This window comes from Hyperolius riggenbachi, chromosome 7, assembly GCF_040937935.1.
Source record: "Hyperolius riggenbachi isolate aHypRig1 chromosome 7, aHypRig1.pri, whole genome shotgun sequence".
Taxonomy (NCBI): Eukaryota; Metazoa; Chordata; class Amphibia; order Anura; family Hyperoliidae; genus Hyperolius; species Hyperolius riggenbachi.
Window position 1 is genome coordinate 32,614,091 of NC_090652.1, and position 26,402 is coordinate 32,640,492.

Consider the following 26,402-nt stretch of genomic DNA (forward strand, 5'->3'; position numbering starts at 1 on the left):
GTAAACCCGCTGCAAGTTGTATGTGTCACACATGCGTGGAAGCGTATTTTTAGCAATACGCTTCCACGTCCGTGATTGCTTCGGCCACAGGAAGTGAGTGTCACTCCCTGCTTGGCCGACTGCCGGACAAGGAATACCATGTACTACTAACACGGTAATACGCGAAGACCTGTTTTTGGCGGTGCAGTGCGGCCCCTGAGCGCCAATCCGCAATGTGAAACTGGCCTAACGCAAAATGGGCTCTATTCACAATCATTTTCTGCATGCGGAAATGCACTTGCGGTAAATTACCGACTAAAAAAAAGACCATCTTGACATCCACACATTTTTACACATGATAATTTTCAGCATGCGTAAAAAATTGTACGCATTGTTTACCCGCATGCGTAAAAAAATGCGGTAAAAGTCAGCAAAAGTCGGTAATTCCCGCAAAAAAAAATCTAAATTCACAAGAAGAAAAAAAAAAAAGGGGGGGGGGGGGGGGGGCGCCTTATCTCTGACTGCCGATTTTTTTCTCACCTACTAGTACTTGGTGATATTTCAGGGACTTTCAATTTATTTATTTTTTTGAACAAGTTTTTTATGCCACTTTTTTTTACGCATGGTTTCCGCATGTTTACTATGTAATTACACGTTTCCCAATTTTTTTTACGCATTATTCCCCCACGCGGGAAACATGCGGAACATTTTTAGTGAATGTTGAAAAAATGCGGAATTTATCACATTTATCATATAGCGGTAAAAAAATCTCTTACTGCATGTGCGATTGTTAGGGCTTGTTTCCACTGTTGCGGTGCGGAATCGCCTGCATTCCACCGCGGACAAAATCGCATGCGGGTGCGATTCCGCATGCGGTTTTGCCGCGATTTCGCATGCGATTCCGCATAGGTAAGGGTATGTGCGAATTTAACCATGTCGCTGCCTGTGTAAATTAACATTATACCTATGCGAAATCGCATGCGATTTCGCGGCAAAAACCGCATGCTCAACCCGCATGCGGTTTCCCTATTAAAAGCATTAGCGACGATTCCCGTGCATTCCTCTCGCACGCGAAATCTGACGGCTCTGCCGTGCAGATTTCTGCCGCACAAAAAAACGCTCCCGCAGCCGCACAAGTGGAAACAGCCCCATCCACTTGCATTGCCTATGCGAATCCGCATGCGGACACCGCATGCAGATTCGCTATAGTGGAAACGAGCCCTAAATAGAGCCCAATAAAAGCAAAGAAAAGAGGATTTTTTTTCTTCGTTTTCTATCTAGTATGTTATTAGTGCTGTTTTATACTTACATTAGCTAACATAATACTTATATTCTTAAAATAAAATACTGCATATTGCTATTCCAGGATGTGGAAGGACAATACATCAGACAATATACTGGAAATAAAGAGGATGTGTGTTGTTGTGGTTGTTGTGCAGCCCTGGCCGTGTGCTGAGAACTCTGCCCTTTGTACTGGCTGAGCTCCCAGCCTGATATAGAAGCAGAAAGTGCTGTCCTTATACAGAGGCGCAGGCAGGGGGGGAGATCTAGTGGGGTTAGCCCTCCCCCCACCCCGGAACCAGTTCACACAAAAGCTGAACTGTAGACTCAGAGGAAGAGAGGAGACTTCACTGGCTGCGGAAACATCATGGAATAGAGAGAGGACTGGAACTTTCACTCAGGAGACTCCTAACTCCACAGACTGAAGACACGCCATCATGGACAACACGTAAGAGAGGCGCTGTGTGTATACAGCTGTCCACACACCGGTCATTAAAGGGAACCTAAACTGAGAAGGATATGGATTTTTCCTTAAGGCTTCTTGCACACCAAGACGTTGCATTAGGTGGCACGTTAAGGTCGCATAACGTGCACCTAACACAACGTATGGTGCTGCAAGAGCCGACGGTAGAGTGAGCCGCGTTAGGCGGCTCGAGTCCTATAATGTCTCCCAGAGTGGCGCTGATTGGCCAGCGGGACCACGTGATGCGGAGCGAGACACTCCGCATCACGTGGTCCCGCCGGCCAATCAGCGCCCGCCAGTGCAGTGAATATTAAGTAGCCATGTGCGCGGCTACTGAAGCTGGCTCTCCCTGCCTCCTCTCCGCCCCCCACTGCGCATGTGCAAACAGTCTAACGCGGCTATAGCCGCTCCAACGCCGTAGCATGCTGCACTTTGCACAGGACGTGCAGCGTTACATGTAACGCAACGTGGGCTGTGTGAACAGCCCACTTGTGTTACATTGCTGTGCGTTGGGGGAGCGTTACAGGCGCACTAACGTGCGCCTGTAACGTCTTGGTGTGTAAGCAGCCTTAAATAATAAATACCAGTTGCCTGACTCTCCTGCTGATCCTGTGTCTCTAATACTTTTAGCCACAGCCCCTCAACAAGCATGCAGATCAGATGCTCTGACTGAAGTCAGACTGGATTAGCTGCATGCTTGTTTCAGGTGTGTGATTCAGCCACTACTGCAGCCAAAGAGATCAGCAGGACAGCCAGGCAACTGGTATTGCTTAAAAGGAAATAAATGTGGCAGCCTCCATATACCTCTCACTACAGTTCTCCTTTAAAAGGAAACATACATATCCCTCTCAGTTTAGGTTTCCTTTAACAGCCCAATCCAGCAGACGATCAATATATCCCTAGCGTAGTAGAGATGAAAGCACACCTGAAGTGAGAGTCGTATATGGAGGCTGCCATATTTATTAATTGTAAACAATACCTGTTGCCTGGCAGCCCTGCTGATCTTTCTGGCATCAGTATTGTCTGAATCTCCGACCAGAAACAAGCATGTGGATAAACCAATCTGATTTTACTCAGACTCAGAAACGTCTAATCTGCATGCTTGTTCAGGGTCTATGGCTAACAGATAATATTATCACAATGCAATGACATTACTATGGGACTAATATTATTATTTAGTATTTGTATAGCGCTGACATATTCCACAGCGCTGTACAGAGGATAGTGTCTTGTCATTAGCTGTCCCTCCAGAGGGGCTCACAATCTAGTCCCTACCATAGTCATATGTGTGTGCATGTATTATAGTCTAGGGCCATTTTAGGGGGGAGCCAATTAACATATCTGTATGTTTTGGGGATGTGGGAGGAAATTGGAGTGCCTGGAGGAAACCCACGCAGACACAGAGAGAACATACAAACTACATGCAGATAGCGCCCTGGCTGGGATTCGATCTGAGGACCCAGCGCTGCAAGGCAAGAGAGCGCTAACCACTACGCCACAAATGCAAATTGTATATTGCTTGGAATTGGAAAAATCAAATGAACTCCTTGTTAATTCTGATTGGTTGATTACCAAGCTGCATACAATTTCCTTGCAAGCTGGAATTGGTGAAAATTCGCTTGTAAATTTGTACGCGTTTTTATGCAAATTTTCATACGCAAAAATTTTGCATGAGTCCAATATAACATAATTTGCCTAGTAACAGCTTAGTCATGACTGCTGACAACTTCCTGTAACCATGGATTTAATGCAAAATTTCACTTCAATAACAATGCAAATGCAAAGCATTGTACGCAAATCATTGGCGATGTACGAAAAAATGATGCAGGACCTCAGATTTTTTTTCACGCGTATGAACGCGTACGAAAATTCACATTGAAAGGAAACAACCCCATTCACTACCACGAGTTGCCAAATCAATGAGAAAAATCTGACACAAAACACACAAGTGGAAACCAGGCCTAAGATCAACTAGATTTACGGTGCTAGTCTACTTGAGGGCCCTTTCACACTGAGGCGGTGCGGTAAATTTACTGTAGCCTAATTAAAGTCTTTGGGGTAATTCACCCTCCCTACGTTGCGGTGCGCTGCGCCAGAAGTGCCCTAACTCACGTCCAAACTTTTGTTACCGTGCGCCTCCTGCGGCGTCCTGCGGAAATCTGCTTCAGACAGAATGTCATGTAAGTCTATGGTATTGTGCATACATTTTAAAAAAAAAACGCCGCAGTTTTCGGTATCGTGCATGTGCGGAAGCGTATTTTAGCAACACCCTTCTGCGCATGTCATCGATTGCCAAACAGCAGGGGCGTCGCTAGGCCATTTGATCCAGGGCACCGCCCATGAACATGTTGCCATGGTGCCCCGATTTTATTATGGCCCATGTGCCCCGTCCTTTCTGGCTCCCCTTATCAGACCTCAGATCGCGTCATTCGCAGAAACCGAGCATCGGGGAAACAGCAGGAGGAAGAGAGGTCTGCGGCTGTGGTCTCCTGGCTCCACGCTGGAATCCATTGTGCGCACCGCACAATCTTTTCTTTTTGGTGCCCAGGGGTGCCCTGGATCTCCCAGGAACCTAGAAATGCCCCTGCCAAACAGGAAGTGAGCATCACTTCCTGTTTGGCCTGATGCCAGATAGGGATTACCGCTTCCTTTTGTGGTAATTGCCGAAGGCCTGTTTTTGGTGGTGTGGTACAGCTACTGCGCCACCAATCTGCAGTGTGAAGTGTGAGAGGACCCAGCAGGAAACCTCATAAGGAAATTCGGCTAATGTGATTGGGTGGACGGCACCCTCCCTAACTGCTAGATTTCAGACAGGTTGTAGTAAACTACTCCCTCACTATTCGGCCAATCAGAACGCTTTGTGCTGTAGAAGTTGCTGTGATTGGAGAACTGCTCCTTATGAGATTTCCTGCTGAGTCCCCTAAACTAGACTAGTGCCAGATTTACTTTTGAAAGTTCTTATTTGCAGTCCTGCTGTCAGAAAGATGCTCAGTAACCTTCCTATCCCGTATATTTCCAGGGTGCCCTCCAGCGATCTGTACGTGGCGGCCATGTTGCTGAGTGCTGCAGGGGACGCTTTGGGCTACAGGAACCAGCTGTGGGAGTACTGCAAGTCCGGAGCCCAGATTCACAGCGAGCTGAAGGAACTGGGTGGGCTGCAGAATATCACTGCATCCCTTCCTGATTGGCCGGTCAGTGATGACACCGTTCTCCACCTGGCAACCGGAGAAAGCCTGGCAACAGGTGGGCGAGAAAGAGTAGAGTTTGAATTATTTTTGGCATAAAAGACAACTATTGTTAAAAATGTTTAAAATTGCATATAAATGTGCATTTCCCCCAGAGTAAAAATGCACTATAAATCACTTTTATCCTATGCCGCTGTCACTTACAGGAGGTGGTAACAATCTGACAGATTTTGGACTAGTCCTTTTCCTTATGGGGGATATCAGCAGTTACTCAGTCCTACTGCCAAAATAATGTTTATAAGCAATTAGGGAAGCTGGCTGACATCTGATACCCATGATTAGATGGACTAGTCCAAAACCTGTCAGCTCTGTCAGCTTTTTACTGCATACTGTAAGGGCCCATTCACACTTGAGCGTTTTGCCGGCGACTTCGTCAAAACGCTCAAACGCTAGCGCTTTTCAAAACACTAGGGTAATAAGTCTATTGGCCCATTCTCATTTGTGCAAATCTCCCAAAAACGCTAAAAGCAAACGCGTAGCCTGCACCATTTTCAGACGATTTCCTGGCGATCGCGTTTTAGTGCTATAGAAGCGCAAAACGCGATTGCTAAAAAATCGCCAGGTATGAATGGTGATTTTTTTGGGGGGGGGGGGGGGGGGGCGTTAATTGCCAAAAACCCCAGAGCAAAACAATAGCAAAATCGCTAGCGTTTTGCGATCAGCATGTGTGAATGGGCCCTCAGGGTCAGTAACATAGGAAAAAAAACATTTATAGTGCATTTTACTTTGGGCGAAATGTACATTTTTATATGTACAGTATGTACTTTAAATTTGAAAGTTTTCTGCGATAGTGATCCTTTCATCAAAAGGCAGTGCTAAATTTAAAATTATGCAGCAATTATTTTATTATTATCATCATCAAATTAGAGGAGATGAATAATCAAGTATACCTGGATTGGGTTTTTTAAAAAAAATTTTTTTTTTTAAATATTCTTCTGGTAGGAAAAACTTTGCATGCAGCGGGTGGACCCAGGGCCAGTACTGCCATTATGGCAAGTTGGGGCAATTACCTCAGGGCCCCCAACTGCTGCTGGGCCCCCTGCGCCACCAGATGTGGGGGGCATTTCAAGTTGAGAAGGCCACACACAGGCTCCACTCGTCCCCCTGGTCCTCTCTATAACTTTGGGGGGGAAACCAGCTAAATCGGCTGGAGCACCATGCTGGAGGCCGGCTGTTCGCGGGCCGTGCCAACTACTCGAGTCCCCGGCTTCAATGCCTGCACCAGGCCACAACTTCTTTTTTCTACCAGAGACCTCCTGGACCACAGGCTGCCAATCTGGATCCCCTCCTTGCAGAGACAACCTTATTGCAACAAGCCTGGTCTGCACCAGTGGTGGTGAGTCTTTACATAGAGGGGTGCTCTGACCCTCTCCTTACCCAGGATTCTTCACCCTCTTCTCTGCCTGACTGTTCCCGAACCCCCAGGGCTCCTGCACGATGTGTGGCTGGCTGCATTGTATTAACTTGCCTATCCGCACGCTGCTCCATCTCCCTACCTGCTGCTTGTTTCGCCTCCATGATCTGGCGAGAAGAGGCAGGCAGCAAGGCTGAAGACAGAGCATGGATGTAGCAGCATGCCAGGACAGGTGAGATATTAAAATGCAGCCAGCCACACTTCGTGCAGGGGTCCTGGGGACTCAGGAGCAGTTGGGTGGAGACCACCTGGGAAAAGGGGTGGCAGCAGCTCGGTTGGAGGCAGACTTTGCTTGGCTATAGCGTATTAACTGGAGTGCCTTCATCATTGGCGGGGGGACTACCTGGAAGAAGAATTTGGTAACCAGCACCGAAGATGAGAAGATTGGGTGCTGAAAATAAAAGGCGTGTCAAGTAGTGTTCTAGGTTAGAGTTAGGCAACTCTGTGTTTACTGTTTTCCTAGGCTACACCTAGGCTTCATAGCAAAAGGCTCCCTTGCATACCTGCCAGTTGTTACTGAGATGGGAGTGCTTATTCCAACTGCTGTATACGCAGAGCCAGCATCCCCACAAATGTGAGGATTCCTCCTCCCTTCCTGTGTGCATCACTGCTGGAAGCCCAGCAAGTGTCGAGTACTGGAAACCGTATTATGAGTATCTTAATAGAAGACTACGAAAGAGTGGAAATTCAATAAACTTTTCTCCAAAGTTTTCTCACAGGAGTTGTATTCTCATTTTGCATACAAAACACCATGCTTATGTGCATCTCTGTTTATGGCAGGGAAGCTGGATGAAGAGCTGTACCAGGAGCTGGCCAGGAGATATGTGGCTGCCATGTCCGATATGGAGGGGAGGAAGCCTGGGCCCACTAGCATTCTGGGTAAGTTGTTAAAGTGAACCTGAACTCTTACACAAGACAGAAGGAACATACAGAGGAATACACCCTGTGTGTATTTAGAGAGTTTAGCCTAATTCTCCCTCTCTGTGACTAATCACAACTGTAATTTGATCTCTTGGCTGTGCCAGCTGGCTGCCTCATTAGAGCAGCTAATTTGTAAACACAGGATGTTAACAATATGTCTGCTTCCATGAAAGCAGGAAGTAGACACACCACAGATTTAATGCAGGATTTGTATGTATCAGATGTAACAAATAAATACTTTTCTTTAAAGGTTATTATGCTGTTGCTTATCTTTTAGAGCAGACAGGAAGTTCTGAGTTTAGGTCCGCTTTAAACACAAAACACAACTCCAAGCACACCAATAAATATACTCTCTGTAGCTTGGTAATCGGAGCAACAACATTTTTCTCTTTTTATGTAGAACATGAGAGGACTTCAACTGCAACTTCAAAGATAAGCACAGAGAGGAGCCCAAATGGTGTAGTGGCTATGAGTTTCTTGGGGAGACTAAGAGAGGCGAGGTACTCACAATCAGGTTACTGTAAGGCAACCCACTAAGTAGGCAGGTGGAGATTACAAACCCATCTCTGGTGCTGATGTTTGAATTCGGCACCACATGGTTCAGAACTTGAACAGCCACATTTGGCACCATTTCAGCACCAAACAGCAGGAAGGGGTGTGTTCTATTTAGCTCTGATACTTCCTGATTCCAAGCTGGGAGGAGGAAGTATCACAGCTAAATAGAACGCACCCCATGCTGCTGTCTGGTGCTAAATGCAGCTGATCAGGTTCCAAACCACGTGGTCCAGAATTCGAACACCAACACTTCTCGTCTCCACTCGGGTGATCATTGGATTCTTCTTGACTGGTCGCTCTCTTGGAAAAAATAATAGGGACTACAGCCAGAGCAGGCGGGGAGGAACAGACTTCCAACAGGAGTGTAACAACACAAGTGGGGGGGGGGCCAAGCCCACCTAGATGACGATAAAACCAATAAAAATACAGCAGAGTCCCCGTTATCCAGAATTAAAGAGGAACTCCAGTGAAAATAATATAATAAAAAAAGTGCTTCATTTTTACCATAATTATGTATGAATGATTTAGTCAGTGTTTGCTCATTGTAAAATCTTTCCTCTCCCAGATTCACATTCTGACATGTATTACATGGTGACATTGTTACTGTGGGCATGTTATGAGGCTGTTTCTAGCTGTTCTGGCTGTTAGACAGCTGTAAACAGCCATTTCCTGTCTGTGAACATTGTTACATTGTGGCAGTTTGCCAGGAGTACCGCGGTATTTAGAGCCTCTTGTGGGAGGGGTTTCAGCACAAAATCAGTCACACAGCGCCCCCTGATGGTCTGTTTGTGAAAATCATTCTATTTCTCATGTAAAAGGGGGTATCAGCTACTGATTGGGATAAAGTTCAATTCTTGGTTGGAGTTTCTCTTTAAGGCAACCCGTAGTGTCAACTAACTGGCATGCCTGATAGATAACCAGGATCTCTGTCTTGGAGTGTTCTGGGGGGGTTGTGGAGCTGCAAAATTCTCACCGATCCTCCAGCAATGTCCTGCATCACCTCCCGGGTTCCTAGCGGCTTCTGGCGTCCGTGCATGCAAGTCAGCATGTCGCATAATTCGATGTGGGTCAGTTGACACTCTGGCTTCCATGCACGAAAAGCCGCTTGGACCCTGTGAGGCGATGTAGGACATCATTGGAGGATTGGTGGAGGCTCGGTGAGTATTCTGCCTGCACCCGTGGGGAGATAAGTGCTTTTTTTTTTGGCCGGTTGATCAAGCAACCAGCAAGCACATGTATCTGGCATCAGGTGATCTCCACTGGTGCCGGATGCTGGATACTATGCTGCAATAGGAAAGCGATGGCTTACCTCAAAAGATGACACTGAGACTGGTGTAAAAACACAATTATTTATTGGACAATGGCGACACATTTCGTGGCCTCAAGCCTGTAATGATCCGATCTGCTATCTGCACAGACAGACAGCTTTTTGACCATTTTGTAGGTCTGAGTGCTGCAGGTCCCTGGAAAGGAGACCTGTCTTCACACTGCAAGTTTCAGAGTTGCTCTGCTGGTGAGGAATTTGCATTCACTTGTCATGCAAATTGCTTAGTTGCTTCCTTTGATGGCTTGCCGTATAAATACCTTTTTGCTCCCAGAATTCCTTGCTGGTCATAGAGGTTTGTTCCTGCTAACTCACCTGGAGTGTCAGCCATTGCTATCTTAGTGTAGTTAATTCTTGGGGAGTGCTCCTTGCACTCCTATTTAGTGCAGTCAGGTTTGTGTTTAATTTGTACTGCCTATTCTGTCTTGTCTGTTGCGATTGTCTTGTCGCCAGCGGCGGTCGACAGGAATTCGTTCTGTCTGTCTGGATCGCATCCGCCCTAGCGGTAGTGGCGGTGGTTCCTTCTGTACTTTGTCTGGGAGTGTAGGCCAGAGCTGCGGTTGCTACTGGTTACTCCTTCTGTCTGTCTTGTCTGGTACGAACGCTTGCTGTAGGCTCGGTGAGGTAACCGTTTAGCAAGCGTTCGCGTTCCCTATTCATTTTCATGTTACATTGGTTAGTTAGGGTGGCACGCTTGTCACTGGGCGCCTAACGCGCGGTGATCATGTCTTAAACGCGTTCTCTGTTGCGAATGAGTGTGGAGTTCGCGTTTAGCTAGCGGTTGTTATTTTCCTTGGCGTTCTTATCATTGTTTGCTGTGTCTTTCTCGCTACACTTGTGCTCTGTCTCTACTCGGTCTTGTGTCACTGTAAGCAATCGCCATTCTTGCGGTTGCGTTCCCACTTGGTTTCCGCTGTTGTGTGTTTTGGGTGGTGACTAGATTGGTGGACACACATACATTCTGTCTCTGTGCTCACTTTCTCTCTACAGGTGCTCTGCACCACAACTGGGTTCTGTTATTTTATACGCTTGTGGAGGACTTCCGCAGTGTCAGCGCACATCTTGTGCGCTGACCACGGAGGTAATTCCGCAATCGTTCCAAAGCCATTAGGCCAAATATTTGTGACTAAACAATAATGCAGCTGGCTTCCAGTACTTCTTAAAGCTCAGCTGCACTATTGTTTAGGAACAAAAACTTGGCCTGATGAAGTGGGTTGAGCCCACGAAATGCGTTGCCATTGTCTAAATGTGTTATTTCTTCCTTATTATTTTATTGGTTTGAACTCAGTTTTCTCTGAGCAGTTCTGCGCACGCACACACGTACTCTTTTTATGTGTTTGACAGATGAGCATTTTGCAGGTTATATATTAAAAAAATAAAAAATAAAAAATAAAAATTTGATTACCTGATCTTTGTTACAGCTGATAAAAATCCTGCAATAAATATGCAGTGTATCTACTTCCTGCTTTCATGGAAGCAGACATAGGGTTAACATACTGTGTTTACAAATTAGCTGCTCTGCCCTAGGCAGCCAGCTTACACAGCTGAGGGCTCAAATTACACTTGTGATCAGTTAAAAATGAGGAGGGAATTAGACAGGTTAAACTCTCTAAATACATACAGGGTGCATTTCTCTATGTTGTCCTGTGCAAGAGTTCAGGTCCACTTTAAAAGCTGTGCTGCACAGGATTAGGGAACACTTTACGTTTGGCCTTATCTCCTGTATTGTCTATTCAGGAACATCACAGCTGCATCCCGGGAAGCCTGGAGGATATCGGATCCCATTTAATCCCACAGCGACTGGATGCGGGGCAGCAATGAGAGCCATGTGTATAGGCCTAAGGTGAGTCTGCCACTCTTATCTTGGCCATATCAGAGTATAGTGGGGGATGCTAACAGGTTAGAGAACTAATTGAATGACTGCAGTCATGTGCAGCTTTCACAACAAGAACTTTTTTTTTTTTTTTTTATAAATCCAGGCTAACCTGCGATTATTAAATTAAAACAAATTGTGGTTGCTGCACCTTCCTGCAATCTCCACTGTGTTCTGATCTGTCCCAGGTATAGGTGGTAAACGGTTGTCATCTTACACGTTTTTTTTATTTTAGTTGTGAAAAGGACTAAAGGCTGGTACACACAATGCAATTTTTACGTCAGATCGACAGGTCAATCAATTTTCGGCATGTCTGATCTGCTCCCGGTCGAGAACGAGATTGATTTTGTGCAGTACTGATCTAAAAAGCAAACCTGCCAGAAATGATCGCTCGACCCATTGTTCTGACGGAAAAAATTGCATTGTGTATACCAGCCTCGCCACTGTCACATTACACCGATCCTTCACTCACTGCACTGGCTACCAGTAGAATGGAGAATTATCTTCAAGATTGGATGGCTGACATTCAAATCCCTGCACAATCTGGGCCCTGGATACATGAAGGACTTGCTGAAGCTGCACCACACCTCTCACAACCTCGGATCAGCAGGATCCATAAACGTGGTCACCCCCGGAGTGCACCTCAGAATCTTTGGTGCCAGAGCTTTCTGTCATGCTGCCCCTATCGTTTGCAACTCCCTGCCACACCCAGTAAAGACAGCACCATCCCTGGAGCTATTCATATCCAGACTGAAAAGCCACCTGTTTAGCCTGACATTTCCGGACTTCTAGAGTTCTTCCTCTGTACCACAATTTACCAATAAACCAATTACTGGTCTGAGCCACGCTTAGGCGCTTTGAGTCTTGAGGGAGAAAAGCGCTTTACTAATGTTATTTGTTGTTGTTGTAGCCTTCAATCCTTTAGCAGGCAAATAAAGGCCCTCATTTTTCCTGCCGCTGGGGAAGTGTGGCTCCCCCAGCCTGGCAGGGCAGAGCAGGCGGCAGGGAGTTTTCATACATACCAGTCCGGACGGCTGGACCGGCTTCTTCTTCCTCCACCGCGGCGGAGACGTACTCCCGGCAGGTCTTCTCGGTTCTGGAAAGATCGACCGACTAGTCCAATAATTGCCATCGATTGGAAATGATCGCTCATATCCACCAATAGGAAGTGAACATGTATCCGACCTCATTAAAGGGAACCCGAGGTGAGAGGAATATGGAGGCGGCCATATTTATTTCCTTTTATACAATACCAGCCCTATTGATCTTCTGGCATAAGAAGTGTCTGAGTCAAAACCCTGGAACAAGCATATGGCTAATCCAGTAAAACCTGAGTCTGCTGAGTCAAAGTACCTGATCTGCTGCATGCTTATTCCAGGGGCTGTGGCTAAACGTATAAGAAACAGAGGATCAGCAGGAGTGCCAGGTAACTGGTATTGTTTAAAAGGAAATATATATGGCAGCCTCCGTATACCTCTCACTTCATGTTCCCTTTAATGGAATTGATCCATTTTTCAGATCAATTCCATTGTTCGAATCAGATTGGGTACTTATTCCATTTCCATCAGTGGGCTCAATCGATCATTTCCCACTGATCACATTTATCAGATCGTCCAGTTGATTGTTTGGAATATTGGACCATTAGTGGCCATCTTTAGCAATGTGTAATGGTGCCCATACATGGTACAATTTTTTTTTTTTTCATACAATCTTACCATTTCTATGTAATATAAGGGAACTGCCTAAATTATCCTTTCAGTATATTCACTTAATTTACCATTATACTACATAGAAATGGTAAGATTGGATGAAAAGGTACCATGTATGGGCATCATAAGATTTTTATTTTTTTTTTATTTTTTTTATTGCTGCCTGTGCCCCATTGGAGGAATTTTCCCTTGGGAGGAGGAAGAAGAGAAGGAGGAGGAGTTTGAGCCAGTCCTCTTCTCCTCCTGTGTCATAGATAGTAGGTGTGTCCAGGGGAGGAGCTTCACGGGATGAGTTCCAGGGGCAGTGTAACGATTGTGAAACTTTCTCCGTGATCAGCGCACAACGCGTGCGCTGACAGGGCGGAAATCCTCCACAAGCGTGTAATTGCAGGCACCCAGCAAAAGGTGCTACGCACCTGTAGAGGGAAATTCCTGTCGGCAGATGGCGCTAGGGAGTGCAGAGGAACCAATCCTCTGTACCTCCACAAATGCCAGACAGGAATTGTACGAAGCGCAGAACGCAATCGCAAGAGAGGCGATTGCGAATGAGAACGAGCAAAGGGACAGGTTGTATGTGTGTGCGCCAATCCAGTCGCCACCCCTCGACCGCGCACACACAACAGCAGATATGAAATAGGAACGTGATCGCGAGAGGTGCGATCGCCAGACGTGACACAAGGCAGATCAGAATAGAATACGAGGGTAGCAAAGGCACAGCAAATAATACAATAAGGAGATACGGAAAATAACAAACGCTAGCTAACCGCGAACACCGCACTCATTCGCAACAGTGCGCGCGGTTATGCGCGGTCTCCACGTGATAAGCACAATAGAGACAAGCACGCCTAACTAACCATTAACAGACAAACATGAAACAGAGGACGCGAGCGCTTGCTTAACAGTTACCTCACCGAGCCTCCAGCAAGCGTAGCAGACAAGACAGACACACGAAAACAGGGACAAGCGAGAGATAGGATCCACAGCACTAGCGAGAAGCGAGTGCGATCCAGGTACAGAGTAGCAGAACAGAAGGATCCCCAGCGCTAGCGAAAAGTAGCTAGCGCGATCCCAGGAGACAGAACTGAAGGATCCCCAGCGCTAGCGAAAAGTGGCTAGCGCGATCCCAGAAGACAGAACAGAAGGATGCCCAGCTCTAGCGAAAAGTAGCTAGCGCGATCCCAGGAGACAGAACAGAAGAGCTGGTAGCAACCGCTGCACCAGCTATACTCTAAGAACAGAGATCAGAACCATTTCCTGTCGACCACCGTTGGGACAGGACAATGGCAACAGGCAAGACAAGACAGAACAGGCAGTACAGATAATACAACCTGACTGGGCTAGAAGGGAAGCCTAAAGCAACCCCCAGGAATTAACTATACTAGATAGCAATGGCTGACACTCCAGCAGTGTCCATCAGGAACAGACCATGGAAGGGAAATGACCAGCAAAGCCTTCTGGGAAACATAAAGCTCTTATAGTGCCAGTCATCAAAAAAGGCAGGTAGGGGATTTGCATAACGAATGTATGCAAATTCCCCAGCAAGAGAACAGACCAGAAACTTGCAATGGAAAGACAGGTCTCTGTTCCAGAGACCTGCAGCCCACAGACTAGAGGAATGGACAAACAGCTGTCTGCGTGTGCAGCCAGCTGAGCGGATCATCACAGGCAGCAAAGACAAAACAGAAAACACTAGGAGCGCCAATATAGTGTAATATTTACAGCACTTGGATAAATGAGCAAAGGAGGGTCGCTAAAAAGCTGTCTCCGTGGATTCTCCTTTTAGATTGCGGTCGGTCACTCTCCATAAAAACAAAACAAAAAGTGCTGAATATCAGATACCAGGGGGCAGGGCCGGGTCTCTCATCAATCAAGGTGAAACAATTGCATCAGACACAGAGATTACAGGGGCGACATGTTTGTACTGTGTGTTTACACTAATAGCATGCAGTCAGAGTAGGAGAGCGAGGTGAAGAAGTCATCACTGGGGAAAAGTAGCTTGTTGTGCTGTGTGAGGAGTCTGACAGTGAGTGAGGAGGCGGAAGGCAGGAGAGCAGCAGTGTTTCATTTGACTTGCACAGCAGATGGGAAGAGGTGGCACTGCTGTCCTGACTGAGGAGGAAAGGAGTGGCTCTACCCAGCCCAAGCAATCCAACATTAAAACAAAAAAACATATCCAAGGAATAAACCATGTGTGCATTTTATATTCTAGTGCTTGCTCTTTCTAGGTTCCCCAGGCCGTCGGACCTGCAGCAGCTGGTCGCCGTCAGTGTGGAGAGCGGGAAAATGACTCACAACCACCCTACAGGTAAGATCCCATTGCTGGGACACATAGAGCCAATCGGTCACACTCCCATCACTGACTATTGCTTCCTGCTTCACAGACCTCATAGATCTGCCCCCGAGACGGGGGTATTTTAAAAAAAAATTATACATGCCTGGGGCTTCCTCTGGCCCCCTCCAGGCTGATCGCCCCGTCACCGCCGTCCTCCTGTGCCGCTCAGATCCTCCGCAATCCGGCCATAAAGGCCTTCGGTCTTGGGTACACTGCACAGGCGCAAAATGTTTCCAGCTATTCGAGCAAGACAGGGGAACGCGCATGGCGGACTGCGCTTGTGCCGACTGGCCGAATTGCGGAGGGTTTAGGCAGTGCAGGTGTACAGTGAGGGCTTGTTCACATCTAGGGAATTTTCAGCCTTTTTTCAAGCGCAGGTGCTTTTCAAAATCGCCCATAAATGCTTTTGCAATAAATCTCTATGAGAAGGTTCATATCAGCGCGTTTCGTCCGTTTTGCGCTCTGCAAAGCGGTGCCTGTACCATTTTTGGCATTCCATCGACCAACGATTCGTTTCGGGGCCACGCAGGGTCCCCTTTGTCAAGGCAGCAAAACACAGAACTCTGAACTTGGTTCATACAGAGTGTGCGGATTACTGGATTTTACAATTTGATATTTTTAATCCTGCACCTCCATGGTAGGTGTCAGAGCCGGGACAAGGTCCTCCAGCACCCAAGGCTGAGACACCAAAGTGCGCCCCTCCATCCCTGCCACCCGAGCCATCAAACACTGATTGCTATTAGACTAAGAGGCGCCACAGGGCCCACAACCTCCCCAACACCTTAATATCTAGTTATCTGGCTTGCAGTCACTGCCACGTATCCCCTTTTCTTATTTCTTTCTGCTTCAAACACAATTAGGAATGAAAGCTGAATGATTTCTGCGCCCCCTCCTACACTGCGCCCTGAGGCTGGAGCCTCTCCAGCCTATGCCTCGGCCCGGCCCTGGTAGGTGTGCAGTTCCCCCGTGGATCTTGTACCATTTTTGGGGCGATTTTGGTCTAATGGAAGGTATAGGAAGTGCACTAAATCCTCACAAAATAGGCTTTGTGCGGAGATTACGCTCGCAATTTTAAAGTGAACCCGAGGTGAGAGTGATATGGAGGCTGCCAAATTTATATCCTTTTAAGCAATACTAGTTGCCTGGCAGTCCTGCTGATCTATTGGCTGCAGTAGTGAACTGAATTACACCAAAAACAAGCATGCAGCTAATCTTGTCAGATCTGACAATATTGTCAGAAACCCCCGACCTGCTACATGTTTGTTCAGGGTCTATGGTTGAAAGAATTAGAGGCAGAGGACCAGCACGGCAGCCAGGCAACTGGTATTGCTTAAAAGGAGATAAATATGGCAGCCTCAATATTATTCTCACCTCGGGTTCCCTTTAAGAATACATTGTATGTATCCTTTTCCGGGTCAAAGAGTGAAAAAACGGAATCGCTCTGCAAAAGCACTTTGCACAAAATCGTAGCGTGCAGTGGGGCGCCAGCGTGGGAGGGGTAAATAACGCACAAAAAAACCCCAAAAAATTAAAATTGCTGACGTCAGCGATTTCATTTTTAGATGTGAACGACTAAGGGAGTGATCAGCCTAGAGGAAGCACCAGGAATGTATGATTTTTTTTTTTTTTTAAATACCTCCGTCTCATGTGCACTTTAAGTAGAGTGACCAGACGTCCCGGATTGCCCGGGACACGTCCCGGATTCGGGGTCCGCTGTCCCAGGCTTAATGAGGTCCCGGGAAACGTCCCGCTTTCAGCAGTGGGACGTCCCGGCCTCGGGACTCTGGCCACTCTCTCCTCAATGAACTGGCAGCGCCGTGCCAGTTCATTGCCTGCAGCCCCGCTCCAGCCTCCTCTTCCGGTGTCTGTTTCCGACACCGGCAGGCGAGCAGGGCTACGGCAAGATGGCTGCCGAAGCCCTGTACTGGAGACCTATTTGTGTCTCCAGTACAGGGCTTCGGGCGCCATCTTGCCGTAGCCCTGTCAGCACGGGAGACTGCAGGAGAAGTAAGACGGTCCCAGGAGCAGTGCGCCAGAGGCCGGAGACTTCTGCCAGGTGAGTAAATGCTTTCTTTTCTGGTGAAATGTTTGCCCGCAGTGCGTTTCTTTTCTGGTGAAATGTTTGCCCGCATTGCGTTTATTTTGTACCGACATGTTGCCCGCATTGCGTTTATTTTGTACTGACATGTTTGCCCGCATTGCATTTATTTTATACTGACATGTTGCCCGCATTGCGGTTATTTTGTGCTGACATGTTGCCTATTGCGTTTATTTTCTGGTGTCCGGGGTAACTGTTACTGCATTTATTATTTAATGGTCATAGATGGCTATGTTTGCTGCTTTGTGGTTACGGTATACTATTAGCATCACACAGTTTCTGCACACCCATGATGCAAAGTCTCGTTTGTCCACATCATGGCATAAACACTGCTTTCTTATGCCTCGCTGTTACATCATTACGTTAGCTCCGCCCATACAATGTCATGGCCACGCCCATTTTTCCGGCGCTGCACGCGCCCCCCCCCCCCTCCCCGTCCCAGGTTGGATCCACAAAAATCTGGTCACTCTACTTTAAGACAAAGATCTGATCTGCATGCTTGTTCAGAGTCTATGGTTAAAAGTATTAGAGGCAGAGAATCAGCAGGGCAGCCAAGCCATGTGCATTATTTAAAAGGCAATAAATAGAATACAGGAGGATAGGTAGTGGGTATTGTATGCCCTTTGGGACAGGTACAGTACAACGCAAACCTAGAGACACCAACACCAGTGTATACTTTGTGCTTTATACAGACTATCTATAGGATGGCGATCCAAGTGAATGGACCTTCAGATCGCTGCTTTGGCAGAAATGTGATCAACAGATTGCCAATACTGCATAAACATGGCCTTGTGTATCCAAGTCTAGCTTTCCATATTTCTTATTGACAGTCTGGTTCACACACCACATCTGAAGTCATTCCCTGTACTCAGATATTCCTTCCTCACCTCTCTCTCTCTTCTCCTCTTGTAGGGTACCTGGGATCTCTGGCATCTGCTCTATTCACAGCCCTGGCCGTACAGAGGGTCCCTCTGGAGATGTGGGGGCTTCGCTTGCTGGAGGCCTTGCCTCTGGCCCAGGACTACATCCGCTCTACAGGAAGTGATGTGGAATGCCATCTGGAAGTGTGGGAGTATTTCCGGGAAAGCTGGGAGAGGTAAGGGAAGGAGGCAGGTGGGGGCAGCATGGAGAGGTTCTATTCACATTTGTATAGTAGTAGGTTACTCTACACAAGCCAGATATTTCATCATATGCTGAAAGACTAAATCAAGTCAAGTAAAGGTCAATCAATCAAATCAAGGACTGAATCAAGTCACAAAGGACGCAGTCAAGAGTTTCTTCCTAAGGGACTCCATTGGTGAAATATCTGAACTCGAGTACATGAAAAAGCACGAGTTTTTCCAGCTACCTTCTTTGTGATCAACCTCAGCAGAAATAGTAAGATCCTTAAGAAAAATTAGTGAGAATCGAATGAGTGGAAGGGCACATGGAAGGAGGAATCTAACGTGAGGAAACCGAGACACTTAGAACGAGTGAAACTCTAAAGTGGGAAAGAGCGGGACTACCTATAAGATTGAGTGAGACTGCAAGGAGAGGATTGAGCATAGCGGTTCAGCAAAGAAGTGTTGATGCAGTTGCACAGAGCAAATATTTTATTGATTGCACTGGATTGTGGTGGCTTTATAGTTCAGAGGACTTGGTTTAAAGAGAACCCAAACCGAAGCTCAGGTTCAAAACAAGCCCTTACCTTGAACAGAGGAAATCCCCAGGATCCTATTGAGGCTTCCTTCGCTTGTCAGAAGCCATTGCATTTTATTACATAGCTGCTGTATTTATATATTCAAATCTATCTAGTGATCATTTCTCATCTGCACATATACTAGAAGCAGAGAGAGCTCAGTTTCAGCACTTTGCTGATGTTTACTAATTGTAGCAGAAAAAGGAATGCAAATAAAAGATAATGTTATCACCTCTTCGGATGCAACAACAGAGGGAAAATTTCAAATAAAACTGTTTCCTGAAATTGGAAGATGCAGTTGAAATTGACAGATGTGCTGTTTTTCCTTCTTAGGTACCTGTCAGAAAGGGGGTTGTCTCAGGGTTCCGGACATGCCGTGTTTCCATCTCAGTACGGCCCTGCAGAGAGGGACAAGGAATACGCCCGCTGGTGTCTGGATGACTGGGCGGGGAGGAGTGGCCACGATGCTCCAATGATTGCGTATGATGCCCTTTTAGGAGCGGGTGATTCCTGGGAGGAGCTGTGTAGCCGTTCCATGTTCCATGGTGGTAAGTCCTGCCACACCCAATGTCTTCTTGTCATGCCCTCTCCTCTCTCAATATCCTAGACCTAAACGGTTGGTTGATTTGATTGTTTAAGTTTATGGACTGCCCAGAAACACAGAAGAGACAGTTGCTCACCTGAAAGGGCCTTAAGTCAAACTGAAGGTAGCAGGAGTAGGCAAAATTAATAAAAGTACTTTTCCTTCCACGGGGGAGATGTTGGTCCGAAAAGGTTGATGCTGCACTTCATCAGCAAGTTGTCCAATGAGATAAAGAACAGATGACAGCCATAACAAAGATTATAACTTGTTTTGGATGATCCTCACTCAGATAGTTCACCCTCTTAGATCTATCTGGGACAGGTTTACACCCAAACCCAATAGAAACTGCTTGGTGTCCATAGCCCAGGACATCAGCATTTGCCGAGGAGGTCTTTCCACGGCCAACTGAAGAAGATGCAGGTGGCATAGGAGGATGGCGGGGAGCGGTCAATCTGGAGGGGGCGGGAGGAAGCCCCAGGTATGTATATTTTCTTCCTCCCCGTCTCAGGTACCTTTTTAAACGTGTCTTCTCTCTGAATATTATAATCCTGAGGAAGTAAGGTTTTAAAGGTAATCTAAACTGAGAGGGATTTGGATTTTTCCTTTTAAACAATACCAGTTGCTTGGCAGCCCTGCTGATGTCTTTGGCTGCAGTAGTGGCTGAATCGCACACCTGAAACAAGCATGCAGCTAATCCAGTCTGACTTCAGTTAGAGTGCCTGATCTGCAGGCTTGTTCAGGGGCTGTGGCTGAAAGTATTAGTGACACAGGATCAGCAGGGCAGTCAGGCAACTGGTATTATTTGAAAAGGTAAAAATCCACATCCTTCTCAGTTTAGGTTCCCTTTAAAGTGAACCTCCGGACTAAAAATCGACTCAGCAGCACTGAAAAGGCCTGGTGTTTCTTTAACAGTTTCACAGCATCAGAACTTTGTTTCTCTTATACAAGCCTCATTTTTAGCTGCACAGAAGAAAACTGCCCGGGCTTCTTTCCCCTGATGCTGTGCAAAGCATGATGGGATTTCTGAAGTTGTTGCTCTCGTTCTGCTGTTTTGGTGCAATTTTTTTTTTTTTTTTTTTTTTTACATTTTTAATTTGACATTGAAGCCTAGCGTGTGCAGCTAGGAGGGGTAATCAGGACACAGGACAGTTGGAACTGTGTCTCCTGCTCCCTGTCACCTCCTTTCAACCAAAAAGATGGCTGCCCCCATGACAAAGATGGCAGCTCCCATAAATCACAAACATTTGCCTGTTCTTTTAAAACAGGGTGGGTAAAAAATTATATTACCCATCTATTCTAATTAACATAACTAATGTAACTTAATGACAGTATGTTTGTTTAGGCTGAAGTTCCCCTTTAAGGTCCATGAAACAAGTTGACTTGTCATATTCCTGTTAATAAAAATCTTTCGGGTTCCAGTGTAATTGTAGGCTTCCCCCAATGCTGTCCAACATTGGTGAGATCTGTTTTTCCATTGACAGTAAAAAATCTCAAAACCGATCCTTGAACCGTCTAGACCCCGTTGTCCATTTTCATAACTCCACAGCATATGTTAGTGTTGCAGCTATATGGACTGAGAAGTATAGGCCAGGTTTGAACATAAGCCTGCTATAGCTATATCTAAAATGTGAGACCTGGCTAAATATGGATAATCCCGAACAAGTTAGGATCTTCCAGTGAGTGCTGTTTGCCAGGAGTGTAACTACAGGAGATAATGTGTTTTTTGTGGCTACACTTGTTATGGGTGTGGGTCTCCAGTAGGTAGATAAGGAAAAGGGTGTGAACATCATGGGGCTCATCAAAGTTTTGCTGGGGGGCCCTATGATTTGTAGTTACGTCCCTGCGGTTTACTCCTTTTCCCATGAGGAGCACTGAGGAACATGAGAGTAGTCAAATGGGATGTAGGCTCAACAACCTACCCATAGGCACCAACCTATCTCTCACTTAATCCTGTCTTGTTTTGCTTCCCATGTTCAGGTGACAGCGACTCCACGGGCGTCATTGCCGGCTCTTGCTGGGGGGCGCTGCACGGACTGTCGGGGGTACCGGAGGGGAATTACAGCCAGCTGGAGTACAGAGACAGATTGGAGAACGTAGCCAAATCCTTGCACAAGTTGGCTTGGCCGGGGCACTGAGGGCGGAGGAAGGGCAAGTGGTTACCAATCATGGACAATCACACCTTTTATACTCCGTGACCTACAGAGCACTGCATCTTCCCCTTTAGAAGGCGAGTTCTAATCTTACTGCACTTGAAGATTAACAGATGACAAATCAAACTCCACAAATAACAGCATATTTCCTATGGAAAGAACGATGACATAGACACGGTCGTGTGATTTGCTGTCAAAATGTTTTTATTAGCAATGTAATAAAAAACAAACAACGTTATTTTGTTGGTGTTACACGCTGATCAGTGTTGTTACAGTGAAGTGTGGCTTTGGCCTGAGGTGTACTTACAAATATACTGTACATATTTGGTTTCTGAGAGCTTCTTCACAACACGTTAGCATGTGGAATGTGCTTCGGTTTCTGTTCAGGCACCTGAGAACACTTAGGCTTGGCCAATTAGCGGCAGAAGCACATCAGACGGGCAGGATTATTCCACAACAGAAACCATAAACGGACAAGACAAACTCCAGACACGGCAGTCACAAATACAATCAAAACACCGATGTTTGAGTAGCGCGAGTTATGAACCATATAAGGCATTTGTTGAAGGCACTCATGCTTGCTAAACAGACATTGCAGTTAAGGCACCTGTTTTTTCACTGACCTGAGGAAGGGGGCAAACGCCTGCAAAACGCATTGCCAATTTTATGTGCTCAACTAAAAAAAACGTTTTTCAATAGACTGGTCCAAATTCTTAAAGGGAGGTAAGATTACCTCTCTTTTTATAAAATCTACAGCTTTATTAGCCTATTTTTTATGCATTGAGGAGCCTCCATAAAGCATTTGGACAGGACCAATGTTGGTAGATCGCATGGCTAGGCATAGGCACTTTTTCAAACTTAAATGATGGAATCAGTTGACACAAGTGTGATATTTCAGATAGGGGGAATCTGGTGGGTTCAGTCACTCTGGCATCTCCTGGGAACCTTAGTAAAGTGATTTAGTCACTATAAATATGAGTGGTCCTCCACCGCTTTGGAACTCGGGTTGTTTCGGTTTGCCTTGGTATGTTCTCATACATCCAGCTGCATATGCATAACTCATAGTATAGAATATAATTGTAAAGGTTCAAGAAGAAGTCCCTTATATGAAACACGTAAAGCGACTGCAGGATACTGTATTAGGTTTTGGAGAAAAATACACAAAATGGCTTCAATTCACGGAACATTATCAAACGTTTGATAATTTACCTCATGGGTAAAAGCTCACTAAGGTGTTATATATTTGTTGAACGTTTTATCGGTAAAACATTCGATAAATATATAACACATTAGTGAATTTAAAATGAGATTTTACCCATGAGGTAAATTATCAAACGTTTGATAAAGTGTTTGATAATGCTCCGTGAATTGAGGCCAATGACCAACATGTTGCCACCACCCATCCCTAGCCCGACACTAACCTGCCCTTCATGGATCTCCTTTTCCCGCTTAACGCTAACCTTAAACCCCCAACCAAACTTTATTATTATGCCACCAAGCACACCAGGACAGCCTCAACCTAAAATTTGCACTTAAATTTTGTCTTCCATAATCCCTAATACTTTTCCTGACTTTTCACATAATCCTGACTTCACCAATTGAAGCTCTTCTTCAGGAATTTATTTTATCTTCTCTCTAACAGAAAGGGCTGGTGCACACCGAGCGGCTTTTTGGGCGTTTTCAGATCCGCTTGCGGCTGCGGATCTGCTTGGTCAATGTATCTCAATGGGGTGGTGCACACCAGAGCGGCAGGCGTTTTGCAGAAACGAAAAATGCCTGGGTGAGGCATTTTTTGGATTTCGGATGCGTTTCTGCCTCAATGTTAAGTATAGGAAAAACGCAAACCGCTCTGAAAAACGGCACTTCAGAGCGGTTTGCCGGCGTTTTTGTTACAGAAGCTGTTCAGTAACAGCTTTACTGTAACAATATATGAAATCTACTATACTGAAAACCGCAGCAGCAATCCGCAAAACGCCTCATAAAAATAAAAAAAAGCGTTTAAAAATCTGCTAGCATTTTGCGGATCTGCTAGCGGGTTTTGGTGTGAACCAGCCCAAAGATGGGATTTCCATCCTTTCAACCCCCGTTACACGCACCTATGGGGATTCCCGGCCCTAAACCAAAAACTATTGTAGGACTCTTGAAGACCCAGAGAACTAAGAATTGTGTGTGGCATCACATTTGGATAATTGATGGCAATGAAGTAACTTATTTTTGATCCTTGGCTGAAGGGGGTGGAGTTAGCATGGATTTTTTATTTTTTTTTTACAGGAAAAGGGTCCCAGAGGAGAAACCATCCCTAACCACATGTTGTCTTTTGTTAACCCTAACCTAACTGGATATATGCACCTAAAATTATTGAAGTTCACTTCATGACCATTAACAGAATGAGGCAGGTGGGCAAACAAACTAAGGCTGCGTACTCGCATCCAGTTTTGATTGGCTAATTTTACCACTTTCATGTAGTTTGAAGGCCAACACATTTTGAATAGTATCAACATATTGTGTAGGTAAGTTCTCAAACAAACTGCAAAAACACAAAGTCCAAAAATTGGTGCTCAATTTTTCTCCTGCTTGATCGTCTTCTTATTTTTAAGTGTACCTGAGGCTGAGGCCTAAAAATTAAACACAAACCTAAGAGGAGGGAAGCCTCTGAGTCCTGAGGAGGCTTCTAAACACCGTCCTCTGGCCCACCATTGAAGAGCGCGGACCCTTTTAAAGGAATCAATAGCGGATGGCAGGAGGACCATATCCTATCACCATAAAAATAAAGTTATCAAACTACATGGAACGAAGCAGGTGATTTCATAGTGCACTACGCTCAGCGTCAAGCACCAAAACCACTACTGTTATAGTTCGCAGGGCATGTAAGGATAATTTAGGGTTCCAGCAATCGCCGGATCCCAAATTACATCTCCTTCTGAGTTGCTACAACTCAGAGGGGGAATTGCACTTAATGCCGCTGGGGATTTGATGGCTCACGCTGTGCTCAACTCACCGGCGGCATACTAAAATTTATGCACATGAATGTGGTAAAACTGGGCAATCAAAATTGGATGTGCGCACCCTAAAGCACAGCAGAGTTCCCCAACATAAACTGGGAACTGTCAGGTGACTCAACTTTCCAACATCTACCAGACTACGAGATATTGGTGGGAATAGGACTGACTCTTCATGCATAGGTCAAGATTGAGGCGAAAAGTAAGCACCAGTTTGACAAGTCCAGCCTGTTGGCTTGTAGCAGCAGAATGTCAGCGTGTTGGTTCCATCAATGAAGGAAGAGTTATGAAAATGCAGTCCCCGTAGGACGGACCAGGAAGAGTTTGTGGCTGGAGGTTATGGCAATGAGTGGCGCTGGAGAAGAACTGGAAGTGGCCACATCAAGACAATAGACTCCTCCTGGAAGATCAATCAGGCTTCCCCGAGTCTAATTGGGAGAGAAGGAGAGGAGCACAGGTGAGTGGAAAGTACTGAGGGAACAGGGAAACCTAGCTACATGTGGAATATTTTCAGTGTTACATTAACCAGATGCACCTCATTTTTTATGATGTTAAATGACCGATTCACATTTTTAAAAACAATAAGTTTAAAACAAACCTGAACTTAAAATAAACCGATAAGATGAACGATTGTAGCTACAGCTGGACTCCTCTTTCCTGGTATACCAGAGTTTTATTTTGTGTTTAAAAGTTAAAAACATGCCATATTTTTCGGCATATGATGCTCCGAATTATAAGACGCACCTAGGTTTAGAGGGCAAAAACCAGGGGAAAAAATATACTAAAAATGGTGCGTCCATAGTCCAAGAGTGTCTTGTAGATGTTCTCCCCCAATTATTGTGTACCCCTTGTACCTCATGTGTCCCCTTCTGTCCCCCATGTCTCCTCCGCTCCTTCATGTTCTCCTCCTTCTTAACCTTCAGGTCAGTGGTTATCTCCCCACCTGCAATAACAGTGGTTGCCTAAGTGGCAGCCCACACTTGTGAGTATTTCAGCTATGGAAGTTTTGTCTCCTGCAACAAACCTGTACTTACTACACCATAATGGGCTCTCAGTTTTCTCCCCTTTTTGTATTCAAGTCATTATGTTGTCCTGTGTCACTTCAAGTACCCTTTAAGTTTAACCATTTATGCCTCCTGGACGTAGTACCTACGTCCAGGAGGCCACGTGCGCATCCGCGCGCTACCGCGGCCGATCGTGCACGCGCACTCCCGGCCGCGGATTCGGTAGCCCAGGAATCAATGTATCGGGCTATGGTGCCCGATCACTGATTCCTCTCCCCCGCTGAAAAAGCGACAGCTTCTCTCGGAAGCTACGCTTTTTCTGAAGCTCTGTCCCTCTAAGCGTACATTGTACGCTTGGAGTGACGTCATGTAAACAAACTCAAGATTGCCATCTGGCCAAAAAGTAAAACTACAAGTAACAGTAAAAAAACATTGGAATACACAAATATTTCCCCAAATAAAACACTATTTATATCCCACCCTCCCAAAAATGCCCACATAAAATGTTTAATAAAAAAAAAAAAAAAAAAAACTATTAAAAAAAAAAAACCAACACATAAATATTTACCAAAGGGTCTAAACTTGTTAAATATCTATGTAAAGATGAAATATTTCTCTCTATTTTTTTTTATAAGCTTGTAAATAGTGATGGATGCAAAACAGAAAAAATGCTCTTTTATTTCCAAATAAAATATTGTCGCAATACATTGTGATAGGGACATAATTTAAACGGTGAAATAACCGTGACATATGGGCAAATACAATACGTGGGTTTTAATTATGGAGGCATGTTT

General features: G+C 45.7%; 2 protein-coding genes across 3 annotated transcripts in view; one reads left to right on the top strand and one right to left on the bottom strand.

Annotated features, from left to right (window-relative positions):
• The first annotated feature begins 1,560 nt into the window (after positions 1-1,560).
• On the top strand, positions 1,561-21,843 carry LOC137524241 (ADP-ribosylhydrolase ARH1-like). The gene is made up of 8 exons (XM_068243870.1): positions 1,561-1,708; positions 4,743-4,966; positions 7,163-7,261; positions 10,920-11,025; positions 14,990-15,069; positions 18,107-18,290; positions 19,206-19,420; positions 21,433-21,843. The coding sequence occupies exons 1-8, from the start codon at positions 1,698-1,700 to the stop codon at positions 21,588-21,590; spliced, it is 1,077 nt and encodes a 358-aa protein (XP_068099971.1). The 5' UTR covers positions 1,561-1,697; the 3' UTR covers positions 21,591-21,843.
• LOC137524240 (WD repeat-containing protein 5B-like) overlaps positions 21,787-26,402 on the bottom strand; it is a 29,111-nt gene continuing 24,495 nt past the window's right edge. For both annotated transcript variants that reach the window (XM_068243868.1, XM_068243869.1), the window contains exon 11: positions 21,787-25,032. In XM_068243868.1, coding sequence (XP_068099969.1) covers positions 24,889-25,032 — 144 coding nt within the window. In that variant the 3' untranslated portion in view covers positions 21,787-24,888. The remainder of the gene's footprint in view (positions 25,033-26,402) is intronic.

Coding starts and splice junctions, on each gene's coding strand:
- LOC137524241 (XM_068243870.1), top strand. Junction 7,262..10,919: donor TGGGCCCACTAGCATTCTGG/GTAAGTTGTTAA, acceptor TTGTCTATTCAG/GAACATCACAGCTGCATCCC. Junction 15,070..18,106: donor GACTCACAACCACCCTACAG/GTAAGATCCCAT, acceptor CTCCTCTTGTAG/GGTACCTGGGATCTCTGGCA.